This window comes from Struthio camelus, chromosome 8 (genome assembly GCF_040807025.1).
Source record: "Struthio camelus isolate bStrCam1 chromosome 8, bStrCam1.hap1, whole genome shotgun sequence".
Taxonomy (NCBI): domain Eukaryota; kingdom Metazoa; phylum Chordata; class Aves; order Struthioniformes; family Struthionidae; genus Struthio; species Struthio camelus.
Window position 1 is genome coordinate 15076096 of NC_090949.1, and position 26626 is coordinate 15102721.

At 38.9% G+C, this 26626-nt stretch overlaps 1 protein-coding gene across 4 annotated transcripts in view; it reads left to right on the forward strand.

Annotated features, from left to right (window-relative positions):
- The first annotated feature begins 674 nt into the window (after positions 1 to 674).
- Positions 675 to 26626, forward strand: part of COL11A1 (collagen type XI alpha 1 chain) — a 172597-nt gene continuing 146645 nt past the window's right edge. For 3 of the 4 annotated variants that reach the window (XM_068952231.1, XM_068952234.1, XM_068952232.1), the window contains exons 1-3: positions 763 to 1169; positions 19440 to 19607; positions 23683 to 23896. In XM_068952231.1, coding sequence (XP_068808332.1) covers positions 1055 to 1169; positions 19440 to 19607; positions 23683 to 23896 — 497 coding nt within the window. In that variant the 5' untranslated portion in view covers positions 763 to 1054. Of the gene's footprint in view, positions 1170 to 19439; positions 19608 to 23682; positions 23897 to 26626 lie in introns of all 4 variants that reach the window. The other variant, XM_068952233.1, reaches the window with a different exon arrangement.

Here is a 26626-nt window from a genome sequence, read left to right on the forward strand (position 1 = left end):
GCTCCCCCCCGCAGCACCGGGGCCCCCGGCCCGGGCCCCCCGCCGCCAGCTGCTGCGGAGCGAGGGGGACAGCAGGGCCCGCAGGGAGCCGGGCCAGGTCTTTCGAGGAGGAACTTTGCAACCCTGCTCCCTGACTTCCAGGATGAGGGGAGGAAGGGGGGCGGCGGGTGGGCGAAGCGCCCTGCGGCCCCCCGAGGGTGTGTGAAACCCTCGCGAGTGGGCGCGGAGCGCCGGGGCGGGCAGCGCCTGTCGGGTGCCCCGGCTCCACCTCAGCGCCCCGCGCACGAGGAGCCCCCTCCCCCACCCCCCCCGCGCGCGCTCCGCGCGGCTCCTCTCTCACCACAGGCTTCTCCCCTCCCCCAACACGGCCCCGCTCCCGCTCTCGCGCCCCGCGCCATCCTCCCCGCCCGGCCCCGTTTCGCGCCGCCCGGGCTGAGGGGCGCCGCGGCTGGCACTGCGCATGCTCCGAGCGCCGTGGCGGCCCGGGGGTCGGGGCGCCCCGGCGGCGGCCCCCGCGCTCCTCCAGCGCCGCTGGGGCTCCGTCCCACCCGGCCATCCCGCCCGCTCCCCCCCGCGGCTCCGGGAGGGCTGGTGTCCCCTGCCCGCCGCGGGGGGCTGGCGGCGCGGCCGGTGTGCGGCGGCCGAGGCGGAGGGCGGTGCTGTGGGCGGCCGGCGGCGCCGCGCGATTGGCTTCGGCCCGGCGGCTGGCTTGTCAGTTGGGCTCCCGGGGGTGGCCGCTGGGAGCCTCTCGCCCAGCCCTCTGACGGGATGAAGCCTTTAGGGGGATGCGGAGCTCCTCGCATTTGGATTAAAGCCCCTCATCTGCCTTCAGTCTGAAGGCAGGGCACCCGGGAGGACGGACCGGAGGGGCCTGCGCAAGGCCGGGCAAAGAGGGAGAGGGAGAGACCCCCCTCTCCCCCCCCCCCCAACAATCCCCTTCGGTATTCCACGTATGGCTCTATAGGAGAAATCCTCTCTGGGAATATTGTGGAAGGGACGGAGCTGGTATAAATTGAAGGCGTCCGGGTTTAAATCTCACTTGTGGGCGCCCAGCATGGAGATGCAGAGGTGGTCCACAAGGTGGAAAACGAAAAGGTGGCTCTGGGACTCCGCCGTAACCCTGCTCATCGCTTTCACCCTCCTTGCCCCGGCTGCGGAGGTCAGAGGAGGTAAGAAAGAAAAAGGAGCCGGGCGAGGGCAGTGTCCCGGGAGAAGCCTGTCAGAGCCCCCCTGGGCGAGGGGAGGCCGGAGGGGGAGAAGCGGCGCGGGGCCGGCCCGGGCGCGGGGCGGGGGCGCGAGGTGCCCCGCGGGGGGCGCCTCGTCCGCCGGCTTCGGCTGTGGTTTCAGCGCGGTGGAGGGGAGGCGCGGGCGGGCTGGGGCGGTGGGACAAACACTTGTTGAGCGGCGTGACTGCCCCTCTTCCAGCCCTAAATCCAGCTCTGAAGTCGTAGCGTGCGCCTGCGATTTTTCAGCTCTGCTGAACGTAGTCGTGGAGCTGACCGAGTTCCCCGAGTCTTGGCTCCAACGGAGCGACAGCCCCCTGCCCTCTCCGCGGAGGGGCGAGGGAGGGGAAGGTCGGGGGATGCAGGCTTTCCGCCCCGATTCCCTTCAGTCGGCGGTTATTTCTTTTTTCCCTTTGCGGAGGCTTTCAGTGGGCAAACCATCTTCCAGGGCCAGAGGGCAGGAGAAAGCGCGCGTTGGGGGCCCCGCTGGCAGAGGGCGAGGGGAGCCGCTCCGCCCCGGCGCGCCCCGCAGGTGCTCCGCGAGGGCTCCGGCTGCGCGCACGGCTAGCCGGGCTCCGCGCCGCCGCCGGGGCGGCGCCGCAGCGGGGGGTCCTGCTCGCCCGCCGCTCCCGGGCGCCGCCGCGACTGCCCGCGCGTGTGCGGAGCCGCAGCGCGGGGGAAAGGCTGCCTCCTGCCCGCTCCCGCCGGAGCGCTGGGAGGCCGCTCTGGCTGCAGTTGGGGTTTTTACTTTCCCGTGCTCCTGACATCCGCGAAGGGCGCTTAATTCTCCCAGAAGAAAGGTTTAGTTCTTATGTATTTATTCTTCTTTTCACGAGGTATTTCCGCTGGATTTCCGCTGTCTGAATCACTAGTGGGAGCGCAGTGAAGGGACCAGACTTGCCACACAGCCCTGTGTACCTGGGCACAACTTGGACGGTGTCAGCTCCATCAGGGATTCTGCCCCCTGCTGGCACCATTTTCTGACAGGGGGTCAAATTTCATCCCTGTTGCAATTCCACGGGCTCCAGTGGAGTTGCATCCCGGGTGAATTCACCTCACGGAGCTTCCAGGGCTTGGCTGCCCATTGTTGTGTTGGAACTAAATTTATTTAGGAAGGAATACTGTAGGCAAAGCCATGACAGATTTTTATGCTGCTTTTCGTGTGACCCATCACAGCAGAACTGACTCTATTAACCAGGATTTATGTACAATGTAGATTATCTTTGTGTGGTGAGTTGGATGCAAATGAAAAATTAAGTGAAAATCTAAGCCCAGGCAACCCAGAAGAAATTCAACAGAAGTTAGCTGGTATTTGCCAAAATATTTCAGAAATATTAGGCACACTAATTTGTTTTTAAGTGTTTGAGAACTACATTGAAAATGAAAAAGCTAATATGAAAATCTTTTCCTCTGGTCCTCTGCATAAAGGACTCTTCAGAAGTATAAATCTTCAGGTTTCCCATGTTTGTTGAAGCATTCTGAACACAACTCAGTACTTCAACTTTTCTGAAATACAGTATGCCATTTGCTTAGAACCTACAGGGAACTGTGTGTTTAGGGCTTGATCTGTTATTGAAGTCAATAAGAGTCTTTCCATTGACTACAGAGGGAGTAGAATTTGACCTATTTTCCCTAATGCAGTACAAGGGAGATATTTCTGAGTAGTCTTTTATGCATTCTAGTCTTATTTAAAGTGGTTCAAAGATAAAATAGGACATACTGACTCACATTTGAAAGTAGAAGAGGGAAAATACTGAGAAATAAAATAGCATACTAAAGGGGGTAAAAAAATAAATGAAAATGGTGCAACTTTTGTTTAGGGTAAAATATGAATCGTTGCCCTTATAAGCTCTGTTAAATCCCATGTTCTTTAATTGGGTTTTCATAAATTGCACCTGCATAAAGAAGATTGCGCAATGTATTCATATAAAGTGCTAATTGTATAGTAATCACTTCTTTTTAAGACAATAGAATCTGTTCCATTTAAAGAAACCTCAAAAAATTCCTAAAATTCTTGACTTGTTTTCAAGTTTCTTTTTTTAACATTTAAAAAAAAAGAAAGAAAAGTATGAGGTGTCTTTCCTAGTACCAAGAAAGGGGGTGTGGAGGTTTTCTGATTGGGCTCCTGAGTTGTTTCTTCTTTAGACAGAAAAAGTTATAGAAATTAGAAGCTGAATGGGAAAATTAGTGACTCATATTTGGTCGGCTCAGTGCCCACCAGTTCTTTAGCAGTTCTTCTTAGCGAATATTTTTGCTTTATGACTTGGCAAAAGTAGACAAACTTCAGTATTTTAGAAGACATCCTTTGATTTTTCTTTCCCCTTCCTCACCTTTAATACTAAATCTGTTAGTAGTGTGTTTGGAATGAATAAACTCATTTAGTCAAAATGGCATGGCTTCAACACTATAAATTTTTGCTAATGGCCTGGCATCAATGCACTATTGTGATGCTGATTTAAATTTCATGGGCAAGAAATGAAGAATCAACCTTTTTATTATGTATAAGCTTTTTCAAGCAGATGGAAATCCAGCTCTTACTCTGGGTGCAAAATGATGCTAAGAATCCTGACTAAGAAAGAGGCTATGAAGCTATATATAGAAAATACATTTTGGACCTTCTGTGTAAATGAATCTATGTCTGGACGAGCAGATTTATTTCTAATTTAGCGTGCATACTTTTTACGGTCATCTTAGGAAATACAAAGGTTCCTTGTGCTTCCCCTAAACATACTTGGAAACTAGTGGGAGTTCTAGGTGCAAAAGGAATGCAGATCTGGGCGCAAAATGAGAGTTTTCTTAGTGGCCACACGCTTAACACTGTTACTTGACAGTAATTTTTTATTGAGTTACCCTGGAAAGATGTAGGTCTGTTTCTCAAACTAAAGCTGTTTAATATATCTGACCACTCAACGTTTATAAAAAGGTATTTTAAAATAGAAATGTATATATCTCTTCTCAAAACTGACTCTTAGTGGTGTAAAACTCTTAACTTGTACAGGTGCAGTTTTAAGGTTGTAACAACGTAAAACATTTTCATCATTCCTTTATTTTACAGTAAAATATTTTTGTGCGATAGTTTTAGTTTGACAAAATGCCATTAACCTTCAGATATAGAAGGAATACAAGGGATTCTGAGATAAATATTGACAAAGCGAGCAAAAATGATCAAATCAAGGGGAGTTTTGATTACATTTTGAGTAACTGTTAGTGGTCCCAGCTGAAAAGCTTGTTTGAGTCCCAGGGATCAGCAGGTGAAATGGTCCTGTCTTCTCAGTACAGTGCAAAGGAGAACTGTGTGCATATATCTGCTATATAATTTAGATTCTTTTTTTTTTTTTTTTTAAGGTGTTTCAACCTCAACAGACATCTGGCAAAGAAAAATGACTGATATGTGTTGTAGATTCTCTAGAGCATCATTCTTGATATTTAATTTATAAGGAGATTTGATAAGGATTCTAGAAAGGACTGTTCAGGCTGAATGAAGCTGTTTCTTTTCACTAGCTCTGCAGAAAAGGAGATGAATACTTCCTGACTTTAATTTTAGTATATATCTTAACAAGTGGAACTTGCACAAAAATGTGAAGTGATTTTTTTGGGCTTGAAATCTCTTCTGTCTAGCACCTCTTATTTGAATGTTTTAGGAAAAGAATTTTCTTTGATATAAAACCTGTTCTGGTGCTACAGTGTCTTCTGATTGCTGAAAAATATTGAAAATAGTTGCTGTTACAATTAGTGCCTATGGCAGTTGTAAAATGTAGCGAAAGAGTGGCCATATTCAGTATGGCAATTGTCTCGCCTAAAACTTATTTTGGTCTCCTCCAAATAGGACCCTTAATTCCTACTGGGCTGCAGCATAATAAAAGAGGCATGACATTACTGCTGAAGTGAAGTTATACCTAAAACACATTGGAGCAATTATGTCTCTCCTAGATTTGTTTTGTACAGTGGTGAACAGTAGGGTTTCCATCTGCCAGCAAGATTAAGAAGTTGCTTTTCTTTTCAGAAGAGAAGCAGAGAGCTTTACTGAGAAGAAATCCTCCCAGCATTGGTAAATTTATTGTTGTTCTGACTGTTTGTTGATAATAGGGGAGAATAAATTAAGCAGAGCTTGGGAGCGTTCTAGGAATGTGAAGTCTCATGCAGTGATAAAGATTTGCCTTCTGAATGGACACAGTAGAGGACAGTGGCTTTAAAGGAATTAAGTGAACGCACATGCATATTGTGAGGGCTTATAACTGTACTACCCAGGATTAAATACCAAGTTTACAGACTGTAAATGTAAGGATTAATTGTTGATCTTGTTATTACAATAGTAGCAGAAGCTGGCAGAGCTTAACTTCTTTTCAGCACATTATCACACATAAGGCGTTGTAAAAACCTTTGTAAATTCTAGGCTGGGACTTCAGTGCATGTTAAAGTGTTAATGCGTACAGTGTGTGAAACAGAAGTTGTTTGGCAGAGCTGATATTATGGGAGTAAAGGGTTTGCTATGAAGCTGAATTGAAAGAGGTATTATCAAATATGCTAAAAAACTGAAGACCCCGATCCTGCCATGAATGCTGTCACTGGCAGCTAAACTCTGCATATATAACAAGGATAACTGTATGTTATGAGTCAAATCATGGTCATTTTGTTAACATGTTACTGCAGTCTAAATTTTACTCACTTTACTATATCTACTCACCTGATATATCTAATCAAATATCATAGTGATCTGGCAGATTATCAAGCATTCACAGGGAGAGGAAAAAAACCAAGGTTTTCCAGGCTTGCTATCTGCTAGAGTAGAACTCCTATTCAATCCTATTCAATAGGATACAGAAGAAGGGTTGATTTGCTTGTCTTGCCATCAAAAAGGGCAAGAGGTGCCATACCTTTAACATCAGTGCCGGTATGGTGGAACTTTCACGTTCCATGATTTTAAAAAATCATTTAGGTCTATCCCTATCAAATTAAATAGGGTTACTTTGAATGGCACTATTTGTAAATGTTCTCCTTAGCTGTATTTTGCTTTTCTAAACATAATTCTATGCATATAGCTGAAAAATGTATGAATGTTCCACATCTTAAAAACTCTTTGAAACCTATAAGGCTACATCTGAATAAATACTTTTTAGTTTATCTATAAACCTTTGATTTAAGTGGCCTCAATCTCTTTCATATTTAACTGCTTAGGGCACACCTTGTTTCTTACTGTAGCCATGACCATTTTTAGATTGTGTCTCTTTTTGCTATGGTAATAGAAACATGATACTCCAAGAATTTAATACTTGTTTTGCTGATTTTTCACAGTTGGAAATACTGCCTCCACTGTCTGTCCAAAAAGAACTTTTTTGATGTTTAGCAGAGGCCTCAACATAGTTAGACACTTGTACTGCAGATCTGGTATAATCTGCTTTGATGCAAAATAGGAATAACTCCACAGAAGTTTTGAGACAAAGCTTAAAATACTGTAAGCTGATGGACCAATACAGCTCTACACCAGATGATTAACTGGCCCGATATTTTATAGGTAACAAGTGAAACATTTTATGGAATCAGGATCAGATCTTAAATGCTCGGTTGTAATCAGTGTTGCTGAACAAGTAATAAAAGTATAGAGTAACTAAACTATCTGGTCTGAAAGAAGGCTTTCCTGTATGTAATGAAAAAGTCACTTTTTCTGGCAAAATGTATAAACTGCAATTAAACATCAGACTCAAAATCTAAGCCTGCAAGCTAACCTCATTAAAGATCTGAGCCTGCAGTTGTATATAGGTGAGTTTTCCACTGATCTCAACATGGCATTTAAGTGTATTTTTGGGTTTTTGTTGTTTTTTTTAACTGCCTGTTATAGATGGGTATTAGAGAAAAGATATAATTAGTTGTTGGTGTGTATAAAAATGAGTCCTATGTTCATTGTCTGTCTCTGTTGTCCTTGAAGTACCATTTAGGTATTTAGTAGTTTTGCAGCACTGAAAGTCAATGAAAAATTTCCCAATAAATTGGGAAACAATTTGTGGAAACAAATTGCTGATTCTGAGCATTTTTGCACGAGCTATCTATTAGTGAAATAGGCCATTTAAAGCATTCCTGCATGCATCTGGATAATCTCTAGTTCTCACAGCTATCAAATATGAAGCACTATAATGACACCTTCCTCTCAAAATGTCACCAGCCAAGAGCCCAATTAAACAATCTATCTTAAAGATAACCTTAGGAAAACTTCTTTAACAGCTAAAACAACCTTTCATTTAAAAGTATATCTCTAACTGAACATATATTGCCAAATACATGCTTCTAATCTCATAAATTCGTATTTGCGCACCTAGGAAAAAACAGCTTTTTTTTTTTTTTTTTTTCCAGGAGCACCATGTAATTACTTTGGACAGTTTAATCAAATTCATTTTTATATCTTGAAAATGCTCTGTGCCTCCTGTTTGCAATCCACAAAACAGAGTTCATATTATCCAGTGCTGTAAAGTACTTTGGTTAACATCAATTAAAAGTATTGGCAGCTTCACGATGAGCACTGCAGAACCAGTGCTGAGATGCCTGGTCCCAGAGCGCCATATCCTGTTAAGTGCCCGGGAAACTGTCAGTACAGAGCAGGGAGAGGGGTGGTTCTGAGATTGCCCATCCCAAAAGCCACTGACAAAGTGCTGATCTGCCCAGAGCTGACCAGTAGGAAGCGTTAAGGACAGGGAGCGTTTGAACTTTCTTTGGGCTTAGAGACCTATGGCAGGATTGCAAGGTATCACTGCGTGGGACATAGAGACTAGAACCTGCAGTGAGATGGTAACAAGGTCCGTTCCTTCTAAGAACTGGGAAGCTGAGTTAAGCCTTTTGAACGTAACATTCTCTTCAATTCTTGCTCTTGGGACTTTACTGCTGTAGTAATGCTTAACAGATGAAAATGCCGTATATTAATAAGTATTGATAAGAGTGATACTTATACTTTTTTCCATTTCCAAAAGATAGCCATAGTAACTGCCATTCAATAAATAAAAATGTAAATGGATAAAACCAAGAAAAATATTCCTACCACATTAGAAATGGCACAAATTTCTAGTAATAGATTTATCTATTACTGATATCGGCAATGTATCCTAAATGTCAGAAAACTAGCAGTCTGTAACAAATCCAAATTCTGACACTACTAGTAAATGTTTCCCTATTGATCATTTGTCACAGTTTATTGCTCCTTATGTTCTTGCAAGCTTAGGTTTAGCTAGTAAGCTAAACTGCTTGCTAATTGTTGATAGAGTTAGAAACTAGGCTAGTAATCTCGAAGAAGGAATGCAAGGAGGGGAAGAGTTACCAGGTTTCACAGTAGGAAAACTGCTGAAACAGCTTGACAAATGGTAGCTAGAGTAAACCTATGGAGAAGAACTTAACAAAAACTCTATTTAAGACTGATTTGAAAAGAAAAACTTTCCCCTCTTTTTCTGGACTAACAGCACTGTTCTAAGAGGTCAGCAGCAGAAACTGAAGCTTAGCCACCACCTCATGAGAATTTTTCTTGTTCAGGAAAAATATTTTCAACTCTTATCTCCATTAAGTCTTTGGCCTCCTAATAAGTATTATTTAGAAACCATCATCATAGTAGTTTTTAATTCTGGCCACCTATAGAGTGCATGCAGAGCCCTTTGAATGAGCACTTACAGTTATGAAGATTCAAAATTTTAAGGAAAGTCACTAACTGTAGGCTATTATGCCTTTAATAGGTACCATGGTTTCTAAAAACTGTGGAACAGCCCGTACTTTCTATATAAGTTTCTAAATATATACCTAGCAATCTAACCATAGGTGTCCTTTTTGGAAAATCTTGTATAGAAATATGAAAAGTCCCTTCATCAGTAGCCACGAAATATGCATATTTTAGCCTACCAGGCTAAAAAAGCTTCTACTTTTTAAATGATCTGACACAGTAAAATAGAACTGGCCTAAGCTTTAAAAATACTCTATTTAGAATTAAAGAGGAATGTTTCAACACTCTTAAGTTTTAGTTTTGCAGTATTTCCAATAAAACAGATTTTACTGGCAGAATGGAACATATTTCCGTGGAAAAATATAAAGTAAAATAATAATTATTTAGAAACATTAGTCTTATTCCTAAAAGTCTCAGATAATTCTCTTATATTGGGGCGAATTAAGCTGTTTTCTATTCCAGGGTTGTCCCTCACCAATTGTGGGTTAATGACCCTAACTGTTACTGACCCTAACTGTTACAGAGTATTTCTGTGGTTATCTCTGATGAATTTGCACTTTCACATTAATCAAAAGGGCATTGCTGATGAATAATGGTAACTCAGGAAGAAAATCAATAATGTTTATTGTATTTGAAAAGGGAAAAGTCACAGTTACTAAAGGTATTACAAATAGAGCAAACAGTTGCACATTGAGTTTTCTAAGACATATCAATGTAAAGTAAATGAATACTGGTTCATTTTTTTTCCCTGAGTTTTGTTATTGTTTGTATTTAAAAAATGTCTGCTGGCATGCTGTCTGGGAGCATCTTATAAATAACGTAGCTGAATATAACCCATAAATAGGGAAGGATCATTGTGCCAGAGCTCTCTTACAAAACTTAAGAGATTAAAACCAAGGCATTACCTGACCAAAATCTAAATATCAATAGGATTTCAACTTCTATGCTTTATGCATCTGAACAAAGAGAAAAATATATTTTTTTAGTCTAAATGAGTCATCCTCTGAACAATTTCTGATGGGAAAGAGTTCTGGAGCTAGAAGTTGCCACAACAGTCACCTTACTATCAGTCCTGGAAGATTTCACTTCAAGGCAACAGCTAAGTTCTTTTTTCTAAAAGTACAGGAGCTGATTATTTTCTTAAGTATACAAAAAGGGTATACAAATCTGCAGTAAAAGTATGTCTTGAACAGTTCAGTCCTTAGTCAACCAGCACCTTTAACTGCAGCTAAAATTATTTGATGTACAGCTTGTAGAAAGAAAACAGATGCCAAATTTGGGGTAGCCTACAAAAAGGTTCAGGGCTATCTTAGGTTCTAGATAAAGCTTCTGTGTGGCTTGCAACAAATTCCACATAGAAGAGAAGAAAACTCGAGGTGATGGGACTTCCTAGATAAGAAGGACAATTGTCCATTCTGATCTTCTTGGATATCTCTTGAAAGAATAACCAAATTCACTAAACAGAACTCTCATTTGAATGACTAATATCTTTTCAAGCCACATGTATTGAAGGTCACTGAGGACAACAGTGATAGAATCACTTTAGGTGTTTGACCTCTTAAGATCTGACTAGGTTAGACATGAAATACTAAGTGACATCCACAGTGGAGGGGGATTGCAGCTGCTCTTGGAGTGGACCTGTAAACTGCTTTTCAGTAGAGCTTTACATAGGAAAGGATGCTTAGAAACTTTTTGATAACTGATTGGCCTGTATAGACCAAAAGAGGAATTTTAGAGGAAGCACTGCAAAAGTATACTAAAAATTTATTCTTCAGAAAATAAAATATTTCTAGCAGTGAAGTGTCTAGGTCATCTTCCAGCTATCAATGGAAAAAATGTGGCACTGAATTTTTCAATTGATTTGCGACAGAAACAGACTAAAATTACTGGCAAGATACTGTGAATGGAGACTGATATGTATGCTAAAACAGGAGCTCAAGTGTTTGATATGCTTAAGTGTGAATTGATTGACATACGCACATTAGCTGCCTAGAATGACTGGGGACAGAACTTTTTACTTAATTGTATCAGTGGAGCTCTATTTGTATTGCATTTAATGACCATACCTAACATCTACATTGATGTCATTAACAAAGACTGATTGGAATAAACCTTACCTAGTCGCTATTTTGACTTTGTTTCAATTTGATTCTCTCTCTCTCTCTCTCTCTCTCTCTCTCTCTCTCTCAATAGTACACTGGTACATAAGACTAAGCCTGTCAGGGTTGTTCTTGTGTTTTTAAAGAAAAATTCATTTCAGGTTAAAACCCATAGAGGCTTCCAGCCCAAACACTTGTTTTAAAAACTAATATAAAAATAACCTTGGCTCTTTCAAAATTGCTTCAAAAATAGAATTATTCAAGAAGCTTAATTGTTTAAGGTTATAGGCTAATTTCAGAAACTGATTGTTTAGAAAGAGGTCACTTTGCTGATTTCCATTTTTGTTTTTTTATTTCTGGCTTTACAGTCAGAAAACTGCATATAGTAGTTGGCAGAGTGGCAGAGGTAGATAATATCTGGTAGACCTTGGATAGCTTCAAATATTTTGATTTTACATTGTACCACTTTTGCTATGTTCAGCAAAGTGTGCAAAGGAGTGCTTTCCATATATGGAAAACCTTTTTTTTTTTTTTTTTTTGAATTGTCAGTGCAATTGGTCAGTAGTTAGAAGACTGTAAATCTTGAAAGCTACTATTGTAAATCAAAACCTTTTCATAACTGCGAAGTCATTAAAATAAAGGTAATTAACTTTACCAGGTGATTCTAGCTAAAAAGATAGATACACACACATGCATGCACACACACACACATATATATATGTATATATATATATATATACACACGTATGTATGTATGTTTTATCCTTTTACGTAAAGTAGCTGCTGCTGGTATAGACCAAAAGACATCTCTGCTAACAATAGATTTAAGTACAATTTTGAGCCATCTTTTGTGTTCCATACAGTTAACCTTTGGAGGGTAAATGGGTTTTATTGCAATGCAGAAGTTTAATTTTAACTGTGGCTGCTGAAGCACAAATAAGAAACTTTGTCTGTTATTATCTGTTAAGTTTGCAGTGATCTCTGTTACAGACAGCATACAGATAAACTAAAAAAATATTATTAAACACAGTTTGAATGTAATTATCATCTCCTCTTGCATTTAAATTCTGATGCCATGAACCAGGCCTGGCCATACCAAGACAAATTCTCTTGCTTCTAATACACCTTGTCCCTATTACTTTATCTAGGGTCATCTGGTCACCTACAGGAAGCATTCCCATAGAGAGATGTGGAATGATAAGCATTTATTCTAAAAAGAAACTGGGATTCTTCCCCTGGACAAGGTTGTCTTGATATCCCATGGTGAATAAGTCATCAGCACAGATTGTATATCTAAAGGAGCTCAGTTTCTGCATTGTTCTACAGCTTCTCAGTCCCTCATTCCCTTGATACTGCAGCCTGTGTTGCTATTACCCTGGAACTTCCTCCACAGGCAGTTTCTGCCAAGAGAAAGGGAGAGCCACGTTAGATAACAGAATACAGCTCAGATATATCAGGAAATCAAAGTGCAGGAAGAGATTTCTCTCATCATGTATGATAAGTGATGCTAATTTATGGCATTTTAGCATATCAAAAATTAAGAATCTGCTATTTTGCCACCTGCTACTTAACGCAGAAATAATCACATATGACAATTCACTGCTTGTTAAGTATTATGCAATATAAAGGCAAGATAATTTGATCCGTATGTGTAGTGTCAGTATTAGTATTAATAGTAATGATATATGTCAGATTTTTATTACCACTTACAGGTTATGGAAAGAAGTGAAAACTCAGATATTTTTGGCTGTGAATTTACAATCGAAATGTAGTACAGATATTTACAGAGTTTCTTTTCAATCTATACTTGCATTATGTCATTTAAAAGATATTGTGGGTATTAACCAGCTAAATATAATATGCTACTGTAGCCTTTAAAATAAATATATCATCATATCTATGGGAAGCCTAGGCTTGGAAATGCTAATGAAAATTGTAGATCAATTTCTATATGCATTTTCTTCCTCTTCAAAGAAACAAAAAACACATGAGGTTTCCCTGATGCAATTCACTCCTGATATTCTGTGCTGACCTGAGAATATAAAAGTGTGATTTAGCATTCAGTTCACAGTTACTTAAGTCCACTGACTTGTACATGCTCCTAATTTATTCAGCCAGACCTAGATCAGAATCATATTATTGAGCTCATAATATTTGATATTTTCCTTTAAATTTCCAGCAGAGAGATGCAAGCAGAGGTGTACATTTTAGATGGGGGGGGGCTTCTTACTTAAGATACTTGTGCACAATTTTGATACCATTTAAAGTAGCTAAGAAGATTTTATATATCTCTCACTCTGGTTCTTTTTTTTCCCCCAAGGTTTCTACTTAGTCCATGTGGAAGAAAGCCAAAAACCAAAGGGAAAAAAGGGAAGAAGGTTAAATATGGCTTAAGTGTTACATTTAATAGAAAATACTCTGAACCTGATGTTTTCATTCATACCAGTGTAAATGTGAAAAGTTCACTGAGTGAATGGATTTACTTCAGTCATACCATGCAGACCAGAATTCTGCAGACCAGAATTTGGCTCTATAAGTTTAAATATTAAAAGTTATTTCTGCTCTTGGGCTGTTATACCATTACATTTATCTTGTGCTTTCACTTCTTTATTTTTGAAAATCAGGCACTTACGCCATAGCTAATGAACTAATACTTTGGCATGTTGAAAGTTACTGGGAGACTCATGATCTTACCTTATACAATTCTATTTTTTTAAAAAGTGATATTTAAAGAATAACTTTCCTTAATCTTTCCAGAAATCCCGGTGCTTTTAAATTCTCCTCTTACGGACTATACAGCAGTATCCAGTAGTTCAGTGAAAGTTGTACATGTCTCTTTGAACTCTATTTTTTGAATCAAGGACATACTCTGCTGAGCTATGCGCTAGGATATTTTGGGAGGAGAAATGGTCCCTTGCAGTTAGTTCTCTATTAATGGACAAATGGCACAGTGGAAACTTGCTGTTTAAATGTGGTCTGATACTCAGGAGAAATTCATCTAAAAGTGAAGGATTTGTCCTGACAAACAGGCTTCTTTCAGAAGGTTATCAAATCTTAGCACCAAATCAGAAAGGTGCAAAACTATTACATCATATATCATTAATTTGGAGTCATCTTTGTTTCCCCTAGAAAATTATTCAGGGAATTAGATCAGAGTGTAAAGTCAATTAAGGCAAGCTAAATAATATGCACTGTAAGGAAGCTCTTGTGAGAGGCTCTAGATCTGTCAGTATCTAGGTTGCGTTAACACTGCTCCATATAAATACGAGCTGTAATCCTAACCTGTGGCTGCAGCACTCGTGTTACTTCTGTCTGTTTCTTACCATTCCCAGAAATCCTCTGGGGAAAGAATGTTAGAGAAGAGACAGTCTTAGGAAGAGAGTTGGAAAGAGCTGGATCTCCCAGGGAATGGTGACCATGAGCACTGCAGAGCCTTCAGAAACTAGCAGAGAGGAGCCACAGGCTCAGTTGATGGCTTCCAGCCAAGGCTAGTATTGGGCTAGGTGAGCTCTCTTTCTCCCTCTCCACCATGATCTTCTTAGCAGGCTGGTTTTTTTACTCTGTGAGGGCTTCTCTTCCTCCTTTGTAATTCAAAGTCAAGCAGGATACCTCTAACCAGTTACGATTTAAGCTCTGCTATTTTTCAAGACCTGTCTTGTTTTTTACTGGATTCCTTAGACTAAAGTATGTGTGTGTGCGCTGTGTAGCATATTGACAGCAACTGTATGTAGTGCTTTCTGTAGAAGTATTGTGCGGATTATCTGAATGTGCACAGTGGGGTCGTCAAGGATTTGAGACTAATATCAGCCTGGTCAGAGCTACTGAACTAGGCTGGGGAACTACATAGTTCCATAAAACATGTAAAATCCTCAAATTCATCCAGACAAAATTTCCAGCAGAGAAAAGAGGGTGTGTCTGCAGAAACCCAAATATATGGTAGCCGTATGCATGACTTCCTACAGGAAGACAGTAGGGCAGAAGTGCTTTAGGTAGGAGTAGGGTGGGAGTAACTATGACTCTCTTAATTACTAACTGGGCTTGACTCGGCTGTGTCACTTCCTCATGGTCCCGCCAAATACCCCTACCGGGGGAACCAAGTGCACAGTTGTCCCAGCAGTGGCTGTGGCGACTTTTAGTTGCGCTTGCCCTGTCGAAGTCTCCTTTCGAGCTTCACTAGTAAAGGGGGGGGGGCAATTGGCTGTGAAACCCGCATCTCAGCCCCTCCTTAATGCCATTGCCTAGTGGCGATTATAATAAATCAGGTGTGGTGGCAGTCTGATCGACCGTCTCCGATGTGGCTCTGGTCTGCCTGGGGAACAGGCCATCCACTCGCTTACCGGACGTGACACGGCCCGCTGGCCGCAGGAGCGGGGTCCGGCTTTGCTTGTTTTACCCTGTCGGCTACGTGAGCACTTGACAGCCAGGGGAGACCTATCCAGTGGTTCCCTCCTGAGCCAGCGTCTGCGCTTTCCCGGGCGTTGTTTTAGGGCATGGGCCCTGTGAGGTCCTCTGGCCTCACGTGAGGTAGCAGGACCAAGTGGTGGCAACCTACTGCCTGACCTAGCTCTGTAGATCAGGCTTGCCGATATAAACCTTTAGTTCACTAAAGCAGAGTAAAGTTCTTCACATAGATGGTGAGTCTGCTCAGTCTTCCGGAACCGCTGGACCTCTGTCTATGCTTTACCCTCTTTGTGAGCTGGAGGGATGTTGGGACAATTGGCACGTCTGTGGGGCATGAGATCGGGCAGCTCAAATACCATCGGTTGTATCAAGCCCCTAATTCTGGCACTTCCATCTAGATGCAGATGCTGCCTTTGTTCTCCAAATGACGATCACTGGCTTTGACGTGGGTGGACGGGCCGCCTCCCAAATTTAACTCGGAAAAGGTACCCCATCGTGGGGTTCAAAAAAAAAGGGTCAGGTGTTGTTTTCAGCTGGGAGGTGACAATAACAGCTGTGAGGAGAGTTCCATGCCTGCCACCTCCCAGCTGAAATACATCATTGGTTATATCCTAATCTAGACACTTTGAGACTCAAGACTGGGATAAATAATGGCAAACCCAAGAATGTTGCAAAAACGTATTTGAAAATGAGGCACAAATTCAGTCAGCCAGTTAATTTCACAGGCATGTCTGAATGATACATAGATTTCTATCAAAAGCAAATTTTTGATAAAGAGGCATATTAAAGTTTATACATTCCTGCATGGATTGTCTAAAGAACTTCTTTAGGATGACATCACTTCTTAACTATCAGATAATGTGGTTATCTGAAATATATTACATTAGGGAAGCAATTTCTTTTACTCATTGCCTGTAAGTATTTATTGAATCAGTCTCCTTATTATTAGACATAAACCAACTGCCTCTTTTGCTTAAGTTAGTTCATATACCTTGTCTTTTCTATCTAGAAATCATTGTAAAGTCACTCTAGTATCTTTGCTATTAAGTTCCTTGACTTGCAGTTTGCAGAAACAAGTGTCACTTCCGGACTACTATTATGATTATTTGATAGTTGTGATTTGAAAATTGCTCCACTTTGTTATTGTTCTGTTGACTTGAAGTTTTCTAGCAGCAGAACTAGTGGGGAGCAGTGAATAATCTTGTTCATAGGTGAATACTCTTCCAGTCAGCCAGGCGAGGAGTAGCCATTATTCTAAAAATGAATGAAGAGTAAGAATCTGCTACAAATTATAGAAAAGAGCAAAGGAAAAAGGAATGTAGGAGTGGCTGACTTATACAGCTACTTGGAGTTTGTACTGATATTTCCAGTGACTGTTTCTATATTACTTTACCACTTCGGATTATTGTAGATACTGCAAAAATATCCATCAATTAAGAGAAAACAGTATGGAAAACTCTTCAGGATGGTAGTATTAGTAGAAGCATGTGGAGTAACTATAGTATGAGACATTATATTGCTTACAATACTGCGTTATATCCATTAAAATTATTTAGCCAGTACTTAACAGAAAGGTAGGACTAATGTTTCAGCAATGTGCAAATTTTGAAACTTTACTTTCAAGAGTGTTTAAACAAAATTACTTGAGTCTGTAGGATATGCAGTTTTTGTTTAAGTCATGGAGTTAACTTGGGTTTATATTGTAGCATTCATTCAAAATGTGTTAACTTTTAACAAACCTTGGCCGTTGGGTCTACGTTTGATAACATTTTCTGACTGAAAATGGAAACAAGAAGTTGAATGATGTAAAACCATTTTAAAGAAGGTCAGTTAAGCATTTTTATGAGTATATTTTAAGATTTAAAAAAGGGTAGAACTGTACAAATAGTAAGAAAAAGTAAGATGTTTCAGTCAGTTATTCTAATAAGCTTATCACTTTGCTTATGTTTTCACACTCTTTATTTGCTGTTGGTAAGTATTAAAATAGTTGAATATTCATAAACAATGGATTTTGAGCTTGAGGTCTACGTCTGCTGACTCACATAATGAATAATAACAGAAAATAAATTAGCTATAGTTAATGCCACAGTGCAGTTCAAAAGCGTGAAAAAGGGACACATCTGTCAAACAAATTTCTCAGCTTTAGCAGTGGAAGTCATTTAAAACTTTGTATTTGCAGCTAAAGTGGTTATAAGGTTGCCAACATAAAGACTGCAGCGTAGTCCCAGTGGGGAAATGGTCAGTTAAAATTCTATTTCCATTTAGAAAAATAAATTAGTAGAGCCAAGATTTATAAAGAGTATGAGAATGAACACCCTATTTTTTCCCAGGAAAAAATATGCAGTAGGCAAGCTACATCATGTCACTGTGTCTGTTGAAGTATTTGTCCATTTATACTTCACCCTTTTGCTATGGTGATGATTTATCTATTAAGAGTCTATTTTTACATTTTAAAATAATTTCATATTGATCTCAGAGAAGTGGCAGTTCTGGATTTCTTTGGATCAACAATTGTATGTTGTTAGTTACAGAAACACTACCTTTGAATTTTAACTTGGAATTTTAACTCCGTATCTTCAACAAGAACAAATAAAAAGTCCTGCTTCTGAGATGCAATAACCCCTTACAGTAGTACAGCCTAAAGACTGTTTGGGTAGCAGCTCTTCTGAAAAGGACCTAGGGCTTCTGATGGGCAGCAAGCTAAACATGAATCAGTTGTGTGCCCACACTGGGCTGTATCAAAAGAAGTGTAGCTAGCAGACTAAGGCACATCTCCTTTACTAAGCAGTCATCAGACCTCTCCTGCAATCCCCAATACAAGAAAGTTATTGATAAACTGGAGCAAGTCAAGTGGATGGCTGCCAAGATGGTTGGGGACTGGAGTGGGTGCTCTGTGAGGAGAGGTGGCAGGAAATGGACCTGTATAGCCTAGAGAAGGGAAAGTTGAGGGGGCACCTAAAGGCAGCTTTCCAATGGCTAAGAGGATATCATCAAGAAAACAGAGCAGTGCTCCTCAGAGTTGCACAGTGGGAGGATGCAAGATGACAAGCATCACCTAAAATGGGAGGTTTCAACTGGATACAAGTAAATATTTTGTAGCATTAGGACATCCAAGCATTGGAACAGGTTGCCAGAGAACCTCTGGAATCTCCGTGCTTGGAGGTTTTCAAGAGCAGACTAGACAAAGCCCTATAAACAAACTACATACTATAAACAAAGAATATCACATCTCTTTAAAGACCAAGTGGACTGTCTTTCATTTGCTACAGTCCCAAGTAAAGACCTGAAGAAAGGCTTGATCCAGACAAATACTAAAAGAAAATAGCCATCCCACTATCTCACTTTCTTTAGTTTTCTGTTTGAAGATCATCCCCCTGCAAATCTTGTCAAATCAACCCTCGTCCATCTAACTACATCCCTTTTCTGATGTTAGTGAAGGTGGAAGGGAAGTAATTCCCCAGAGCTGGACCAGTCATTTCACTCCTTGCAGGCAAAACAGGTAAATTTTTCTTTGTCGAACATGATGGGGAAGGGATTAGCCTCTTCTCAGTCACAAAAGAGATAAGGAAGGCAGTCATATGTAATCAGAATATATTTCAATGTTAGTGGACTGATGAGACTGTGGCAGCAGATTATTAGTAGCTGAATGCTTCTGAAGCGTTTGTGTAAGCTTTTTAAATCAGTTCCACTCCTTATAAAAAGAAAGTGTGTTGCAAGTGGCACTAACCAAGATTCCCTGCATTTGGGAAACAGTGATTTTTCAGTTTGTGGTCAAGCTGTTCAAAAATCTGATTGCAACTGTTACACTGGATGGGATGAAATCTTACATATTTGAAAAATGAATAATCCTGTTAATACAATATTCTGGTGTAGGAGTTATCTGCAATAAATCAAAACAGGATGCAGCTACTGTTATGATTACACATATGCTTTTGCAATGAAATTCATTTCCTTTTTAAAGGCAGCATATTGTAGAAATGCAAGATGAGTAATTTTTTGTTGTTGTTATTTTTGTTGCTTTTTCAGCTGAACCAGTTGATGTGCTAAAAGCATTAGAATTTCACAATTCACCAGAAGGAGTATCAAGAACAGCAGGATTTTGCACAAATAGAAGGGATTCAAAAGGATCAGATGTTGCCTACAGAGTTTCAAAAACTGCACAGCTCAGTGCCCCAACAAAGCAGCTGTTCCCAGGTGAGATTATCAGAAAGCTATTACTCTGATAAATTTTCTTATTGCCTATGTTTTCACACTATCTAAAGCACAACATGTAGCCCATCATCAGAACTACAAAGCACTTCTGTTACCCTCAGTTAGGGTTGTTCCTGCATAAGAACATTCTCTCTACTGACTAAATGCAGCAAATTTTAGTACCTTCATTTATGAAGCTCTTCACCAGATTCTGTATCATTGGCAGAACTAGCCTGTAAGTCATTTTACCTGTTTTTTTTCATCACTATCTGAAGGGGAGCTTATTTGGTGACTTTGGTAAGTTTCTTCCTTCAGTTTCAGGAGTAGTCCACTTAAAAGTATTTCTTTTTGGAGCAATGTGCAGTAGTAGAAATTGTGATTGGTCATTGCAAAATCATTCCTATAAAAAAAAAAAATATATATATATATATATGTATTTTGCATGTTCTCTTAACTAATCTACTCACTTTTTTATTTGTGATAGAAAATTGAAGAGAAATTCACTACGGAAATTTATTTATATTAATTTTGTTCAGTTCTTCACTTTTGAACGTATCATCTCAAGTAAGCTGCATATAAATTAAGAGTTGTTCAGCTGAAAATATCATTCACTAAGTGGCATATGACAATCTGCATTGCCATTAGTATGACTATATGTATAATAAATTACTACTTCACCTAAGTAAGGTTAGCAGTATATGGACTGCTCTTTCCTTAAAAAATGCAAAAATGATCCAGTATATTCAAAAACTGCACAATGTAAAAAAAAAAAAAAAAAAAAAATTGGCACCATTACATTGAGTTTTGCAATGTGTTTCATTGCAGCTGAGTGGTATAGCAAATCTTTTAATGAGCATTCAAACACAACTGGACAAAGACTGAGCTGATTTTGAATCACTAACATTTAAAAAGTTTAGAACAGAACAAGCACTTTCTGCTAAACCAAAGCCTGAGAATCTAGACATTCCCTGGGAGGAGCTTGGGTTAACTTGCACTTATTCTTGAATGAAATTTTAGCATCAAGAGAAGCTCTATCAGCTACAGCAAAAATTGCTCATTTGATTCTTGAATGCCAGAACAAATAAGTGCCTGATGTTGTTTGCTGACATCTAAATTTCTATAGCCTTTGACAACCTTAACTTCGGTACACTTCTTTTTATTGCTTTCAGTTTCTGCGTTACAACTGGATTGAGTTTGCTGGATTTCAGCCATCTGTTGCAACTCTCCTGTATGTGGGAGGAACTGAAAAGCATTGCTCACAAACAGTGTAAAAAGAATCCATCACAAAACCTTGATATAGGAAAATGTCATACTACTGTCTACTTCAATAAAAAACCTAGAAACATTTTTTTAGGAGTTGATTATGGTAATTACTTCTTGAATTTTGTGGAAGAGGAATCCTCTCCACACCACAAGAAAAAGAAACTTTTTTCAGAGAATATTCTTAAAGGTATTTCCGTGACTATGTAGTTTTTTCTTAATGCTCTGTAATATTGGAAAGACTACAGAAGGTGTCCAAGACAAGACTGAGTTGTGAGACATCATTTTAGCTAAACAAAACAACAAATTGTAGTGCATCCTATGCTTACTTTAATCCAACTTCCATAACTAATCAGGAAGTATCTTTCAATTACTTAATCTGGTAATTACAGCTGAGTAATCTTTTACTTCCTGTAGCTCAAAGGAAGCTAACAGTAACAGAAGTTTGATGCCTCAACATATCCATCTGTAAAAATAGGTCTAGTAATATTTACTGACTTCCCAAAATATAATGAGCCTTGATTTCATTGGCTGAAAGATGTTATTTAGTTGTAAAGAATCATTCAGATAGGTGCTTAGATTTTTTGTTGTACTATTTGTTTATGCTTTCTCAGTTATGTATTCCAAAAGCATCTGGGAATGACAGGAATGGCAACTCATGCATATAGAAAGATTTTTTTTTTTCTAGTGATTTTATCCCTCTGGTATTGTTCAAATGTAACCATACCATGTCTATTACATTAAGATATAATTGTTTCAGACAAGAAATTTAAAAGTAGTTGAGAAGGCTTTGATAACTATTTCAGACAACTATTCAAGAATTGTACATAGCCATGCATAAAGTATTTTTTAATGTATTTTCTATAAAGATGCTATTCAATTTCTGACTTTTTTAATTAAAATTATGCTTGGAGGAAATGTACATACATTGTATGATTATAAGTACAAGGTAAAACATTTAGGAATATTATGTCAGATACAACACAATATGACTGAACTGAGGTACATTATTCAGTCACCTTTCTTAAAAAGCTCCCTTAGTTGTTGTTTTTGTTTTGTTTTCAGAGGATGTTATCTGATGGAAGAGCACATGCTCAGACTAGATGAATTAGTGTCATCTGATTTAAGCATTTTCAACATATCTTTCAAACTAGCAGTTCAGACAAGGCAAGCATTCAGTGCTTTTCAAAATCATTTGTTTGGCCTTCCTTTTTCACAGTTATCTTATCTCTATCTTTCTTTTTCTCCTTCTGCTGTCATCTATTTACTCTGATATTAGAAGCTATATTGTAGTTTAATTTAATAAATTAAGCCAGCAGTTTTGCTTTATCATTAAAAATCTTGAGCAAAAGTGCATCAGAGTCAATTAAATGCTTTCTATTTATTGTAGTGACCTTTGATCTCTTCAAAATAATATCTCACAAGGCCTAAATTGGTCTACATTACTACGATGTTTCAACTTTATATAACTACAAAGTTATAAAGATGGTAGAAAGCGCTTAAAACAGCGTCATAGCAGGCAATATATTAAATGTAAGACTAAGGACTTTCTATTTTAGAATAGGATAGTATGTCCTTTGAAAAAATGCATTTTGTTTTAATGTATTTCGGTTTCATATTATAATTAACAAGTTAATGCTATCAATAGCTGGTCTTCAGGAGAAACTTCACAGAATCCTTGAAGAGTTTTCCCACAATACCTGTCTTAGAAACAGTCCTAGATTTTCTCCAATGGAAAAAAAAAATTCATAAATCAGATTTAAAACTTGAATTCTTTCATGTGTTTATTCATTTAAAAAAATTATAATATTTTATTAAAACTTACTCTGTTATTTTATTAAAACATTTAAGAACATTTTACCCATGCTCTCGTGCATACAAAATTGCGGTTATACACATTTTAAAAGAATGTATATGCCAACACTACAGTTAGATTCTAATCCCTCTATTTCTAGCATATCAAAGCCCTGCTGAGGCTATGCTTATCCTGTGTATATTCTGTCTTTTAGAATCTCAGTCTTACACTCGTTGTTATTAAGCCTAATCAACTTTCAGTTCAAGTCAAAAGAAAATTTACAATTAGATACAACAGGAGAAGTACTGAGTACTGACATCAGTCTTTTATTTATTGACAAGCTGTATGCATTTTTAATTTTGTTTATTTTTAGTTGTAAAAGTTGAAACAATGATTGATAGTCTTTACTTCAAAGAAAAAGCATCAGGGAACAAGTGAAAATAAAATGCTTTGTTTCTGCCTGGAATTCCCATTAAATAAGGCTATGCATTTTTTTTTTTCCCAATAAGTTTCCAGGATCACTTTGTGAAAAACTTTGAAATATTTTATATATACACATATATAATATATGCGTATATATTGCAAGAGAGAAACTAAAACAAGTGGCCATCAAGGGAGGTCAAGTGACTGAGAACACGTCTACTGTAATAGCAATACTTATTTTGTTGACTGAAATTGTAGAGCACGCTTACTCTACATGCTAAAAAGAAGAATAGAAAAAATAAAGAATTTGAAACTTATGTTTTTTGCATATATTGTATTTCCATGTAAATTCACAATAGTTTTACAAATCCAGTTTTTAACACCTCTTCAGATATATCTTTGGGAAAGTAAAGTGAGACCAGAAAGAAAAAAGGACAGCAAAAATTACCCTATTGTAATTTGTTATGTATTTATTCTGCAGAAGAAAAAAAAAAAGCTGTTTGGATGCAGATCCTCTATAGTTCTAGCAGAATGTAAATGTTTATAGCATTTTTTCGACTTTTCCAAATTTCTAACAGTAAATATCGCTTTTTTTTACAGGTGGAGACTTTCCAGAAGATTTTTCAATATTAATGACAGTAAAACCTAAAAAGGGTATCCAATCCTTCCTTCTTTCTGTCTACAATGAACAAGGAATTCAGCAAGTAGGTGTTGAAGTTGGTAGATCCCCTGTCTTCCTATTTGAAGACCAAAATGGAAAACCTGCCCCAGAAGACTATCCTCTTTTCAGAACAGTCAACATTGCTGATGGCAAGTAAGTGTAAAATAACCAGAGTTTAATATTTAAAAAAAATAATAAAAAATAAAACCACACACACACAAACCACTGTGTATGTGATTATGGTCATTACAAACAGACAACCTAAATGTTAAAATCGATCAGTTACAGAATTTCCAGTCAGGATTGCTGTGCTACAAATCAAGGGATCTTTGCAGCACAATGTAGTTCCATCTTCAACTGGCATATATAGCTGCAAATAAAGCCAGCCAATGTTTCTTATTTGCCATTTCCATAAATCAGAAAAGAGGAAATATTCACAGAAGTTAAAACTACATCAAAACTAAGCATATGAAGATTCTTCCTGAGTGGTATAGGAAGATATTAGAGGAAGATATTAGAGGACTGGAGCACCTCTCCTATGAAGAAAGACTGCAAGAGCTGGGCCTGTTCAATCTGGAGAAGAGAAGATTGAGAGGCAACCTCATCAATGTGTACAAGTATCTGAAGGGGGAGTGTCAAGAGGATGAGGCCAGCCTCTTCTCCGTGGTGCCCAGCAACAGGACAAGAGGCAACGGGCAGAAACTGAACCACAGGAAGTTCCACCTGAACCTGAGAAAAAACTTCTTCACTGGGAGGGTGACAGAGCACTGGCACAGGTTGCCCAGAGAGGTGGTGGAGTCTCCTTCGCTGGAGATATTCAAAAGCCGTCTGGATGTGATCCTGGGCAATATGCTCTAGGTGACCCTTCTTGAGGAGGGAGGTTGGACTAGATGATCTCCAGAGGTCCCTTCCAACCTAAACCATTCTGTGATTCTGTGATATTCTTGTTTTTAAAAGACTCAAGGGATAGCTTTGCTACAATGGTTGCCTTCTCTGTTAGAAGGTGATAAGCAGAGTGAAGGCAAATTAATAGGATAGTGTAGAATCGTTCTTATCTTGAACCAGTCCAGTGAATAAACATGACAGTTCAAGATGTCTATGTAGAAGCAGGTTAGGGGAGAATAAACTGGACATTACTTTGAAGAGCTGCAAGGACATCATATTCTGCCCTCGGTTAAGGGGAATAGTCCCAAACACATACTGTATTTAAATACAGATGTTAGTGCATAAAAAAAATTAACTTCCCTTTATGGACATGCACTCATTCTCAGGGAATGCCATTCTAGTGCTTTTTACATCCATTATTGTTGCTTCTAAGGGAACATTCATCCTTTCAAAGGCTTTTATTTATTGTACTGCAATCCAGGAAGAGCAACCGCAGCCTTCAGAGCTACACAGAATGAAATTTTATTAAAGCAAAAGAGAGTAGCTTGGTAGGAAAGGGCAAATAAATTCAACTATAATGAAATAAAGACTTACATTTATAAATCAATAAAGGATAAAAAAGAAAAATGAATTTGCTTTTTAGCCTATGTGTTACTACAAAATTTAAATTATACCATGAAAGCCGATAAATTGATGCATTTCCCTAGCAGAAGATGTAATAGAACAAAACAACAGACTCTCTTTCACTGGCTTCCTCTAAGTAACAAAGCTTTGACACAGACTTCAGAATTTAACCCAAAATGTTGAGAATCTGATAAAAGTTAAGAAATCAAAATAACTTGGTTAAGTGCAGTTTCCCACAATGAGACTATACCACTTACAAAACAAGGGTAGTCGATCCAGTCCACAGAGTGCGCTATGTTTTCTTGCTTTCAGCCTCTGCATACTTGGCAAAGGTTGACCAGTGATTTTCATCTGACTCAGCTATTCTGTGAAGGATGTAGGTCAGCAGTCTTCATCTCAAAATGAGATACATTTAAAAGAAGTGTAAACCACATAATATGCCTGAGGATGTATGGACAGTTTGCTTTTATAATGATAAAGTTTAACGTGTTCCAGAGAAAACACAGAATTAGTGTTCTGGCTCACTGATACTGTTTAGCAGTCAGATTGCATTAGCTTTGAGGTGTTCTTTTTGATATACAGAAGCTCTTTAACAATGATTCTAGCTGTCTATCTGATTTAACTGCTGTTATTGCCAACAAATGCCATGTAAAATCGTTTAATTCCAGCCTTCCTCTTGTCTGTCACCAATATGATACACTTTCTCTGACACTTCTTGCCCTCAGCTATCAGAGATGTTATGACTTGTTTACTCCATGTTAGATTATAAAGCGTCTTATTCTTGCTTTTCGGTATTTCAGTTGTCATTGCAGATAGCCTCACTAAATTAATGTGATCTATCGTGTAATAAAATGCCATGAAGCACATATTACAGTTTGGCAAATTGTACAAAATTTTATTCCCAAATGTCTTTAAAATCTTGTGTCAGTATTCCCAATCACTCATTCAGCTTTTTGTTGAATTATGTAGACAGAGCTCTTGTTGCAGGAGTATTGGCAAGTATTTCTAAGTGTATGTATTTGCAAAAGCATTGATATTGGAACTGTTGTCTATCTTTGAAAAACCTCTACAGCATGGAAGTTACTCAAATAGGCAAGCAAAAGAATTTGGTAAAAATTTGGTGATTAATCACAGAGCATAAATATTTCACCCAGCTACTCTGGGTGAAATATTTTTGCACAAGTATTTCTTTAAGTAGTTTGGAAAAACAAACACATTCATAAAAATAAAATCTGTTGTCAGATCATTCAGTCTAGTCTAATAAAATGTAACAGTGCATTCACTTCTAATTTGAGTTTAGTAACAATCTGTGAGTAAAGCTCCCAGAGAAGGCCAGCTTGGATCTCCATTTACTATAGGATTCTTGCAATGAGC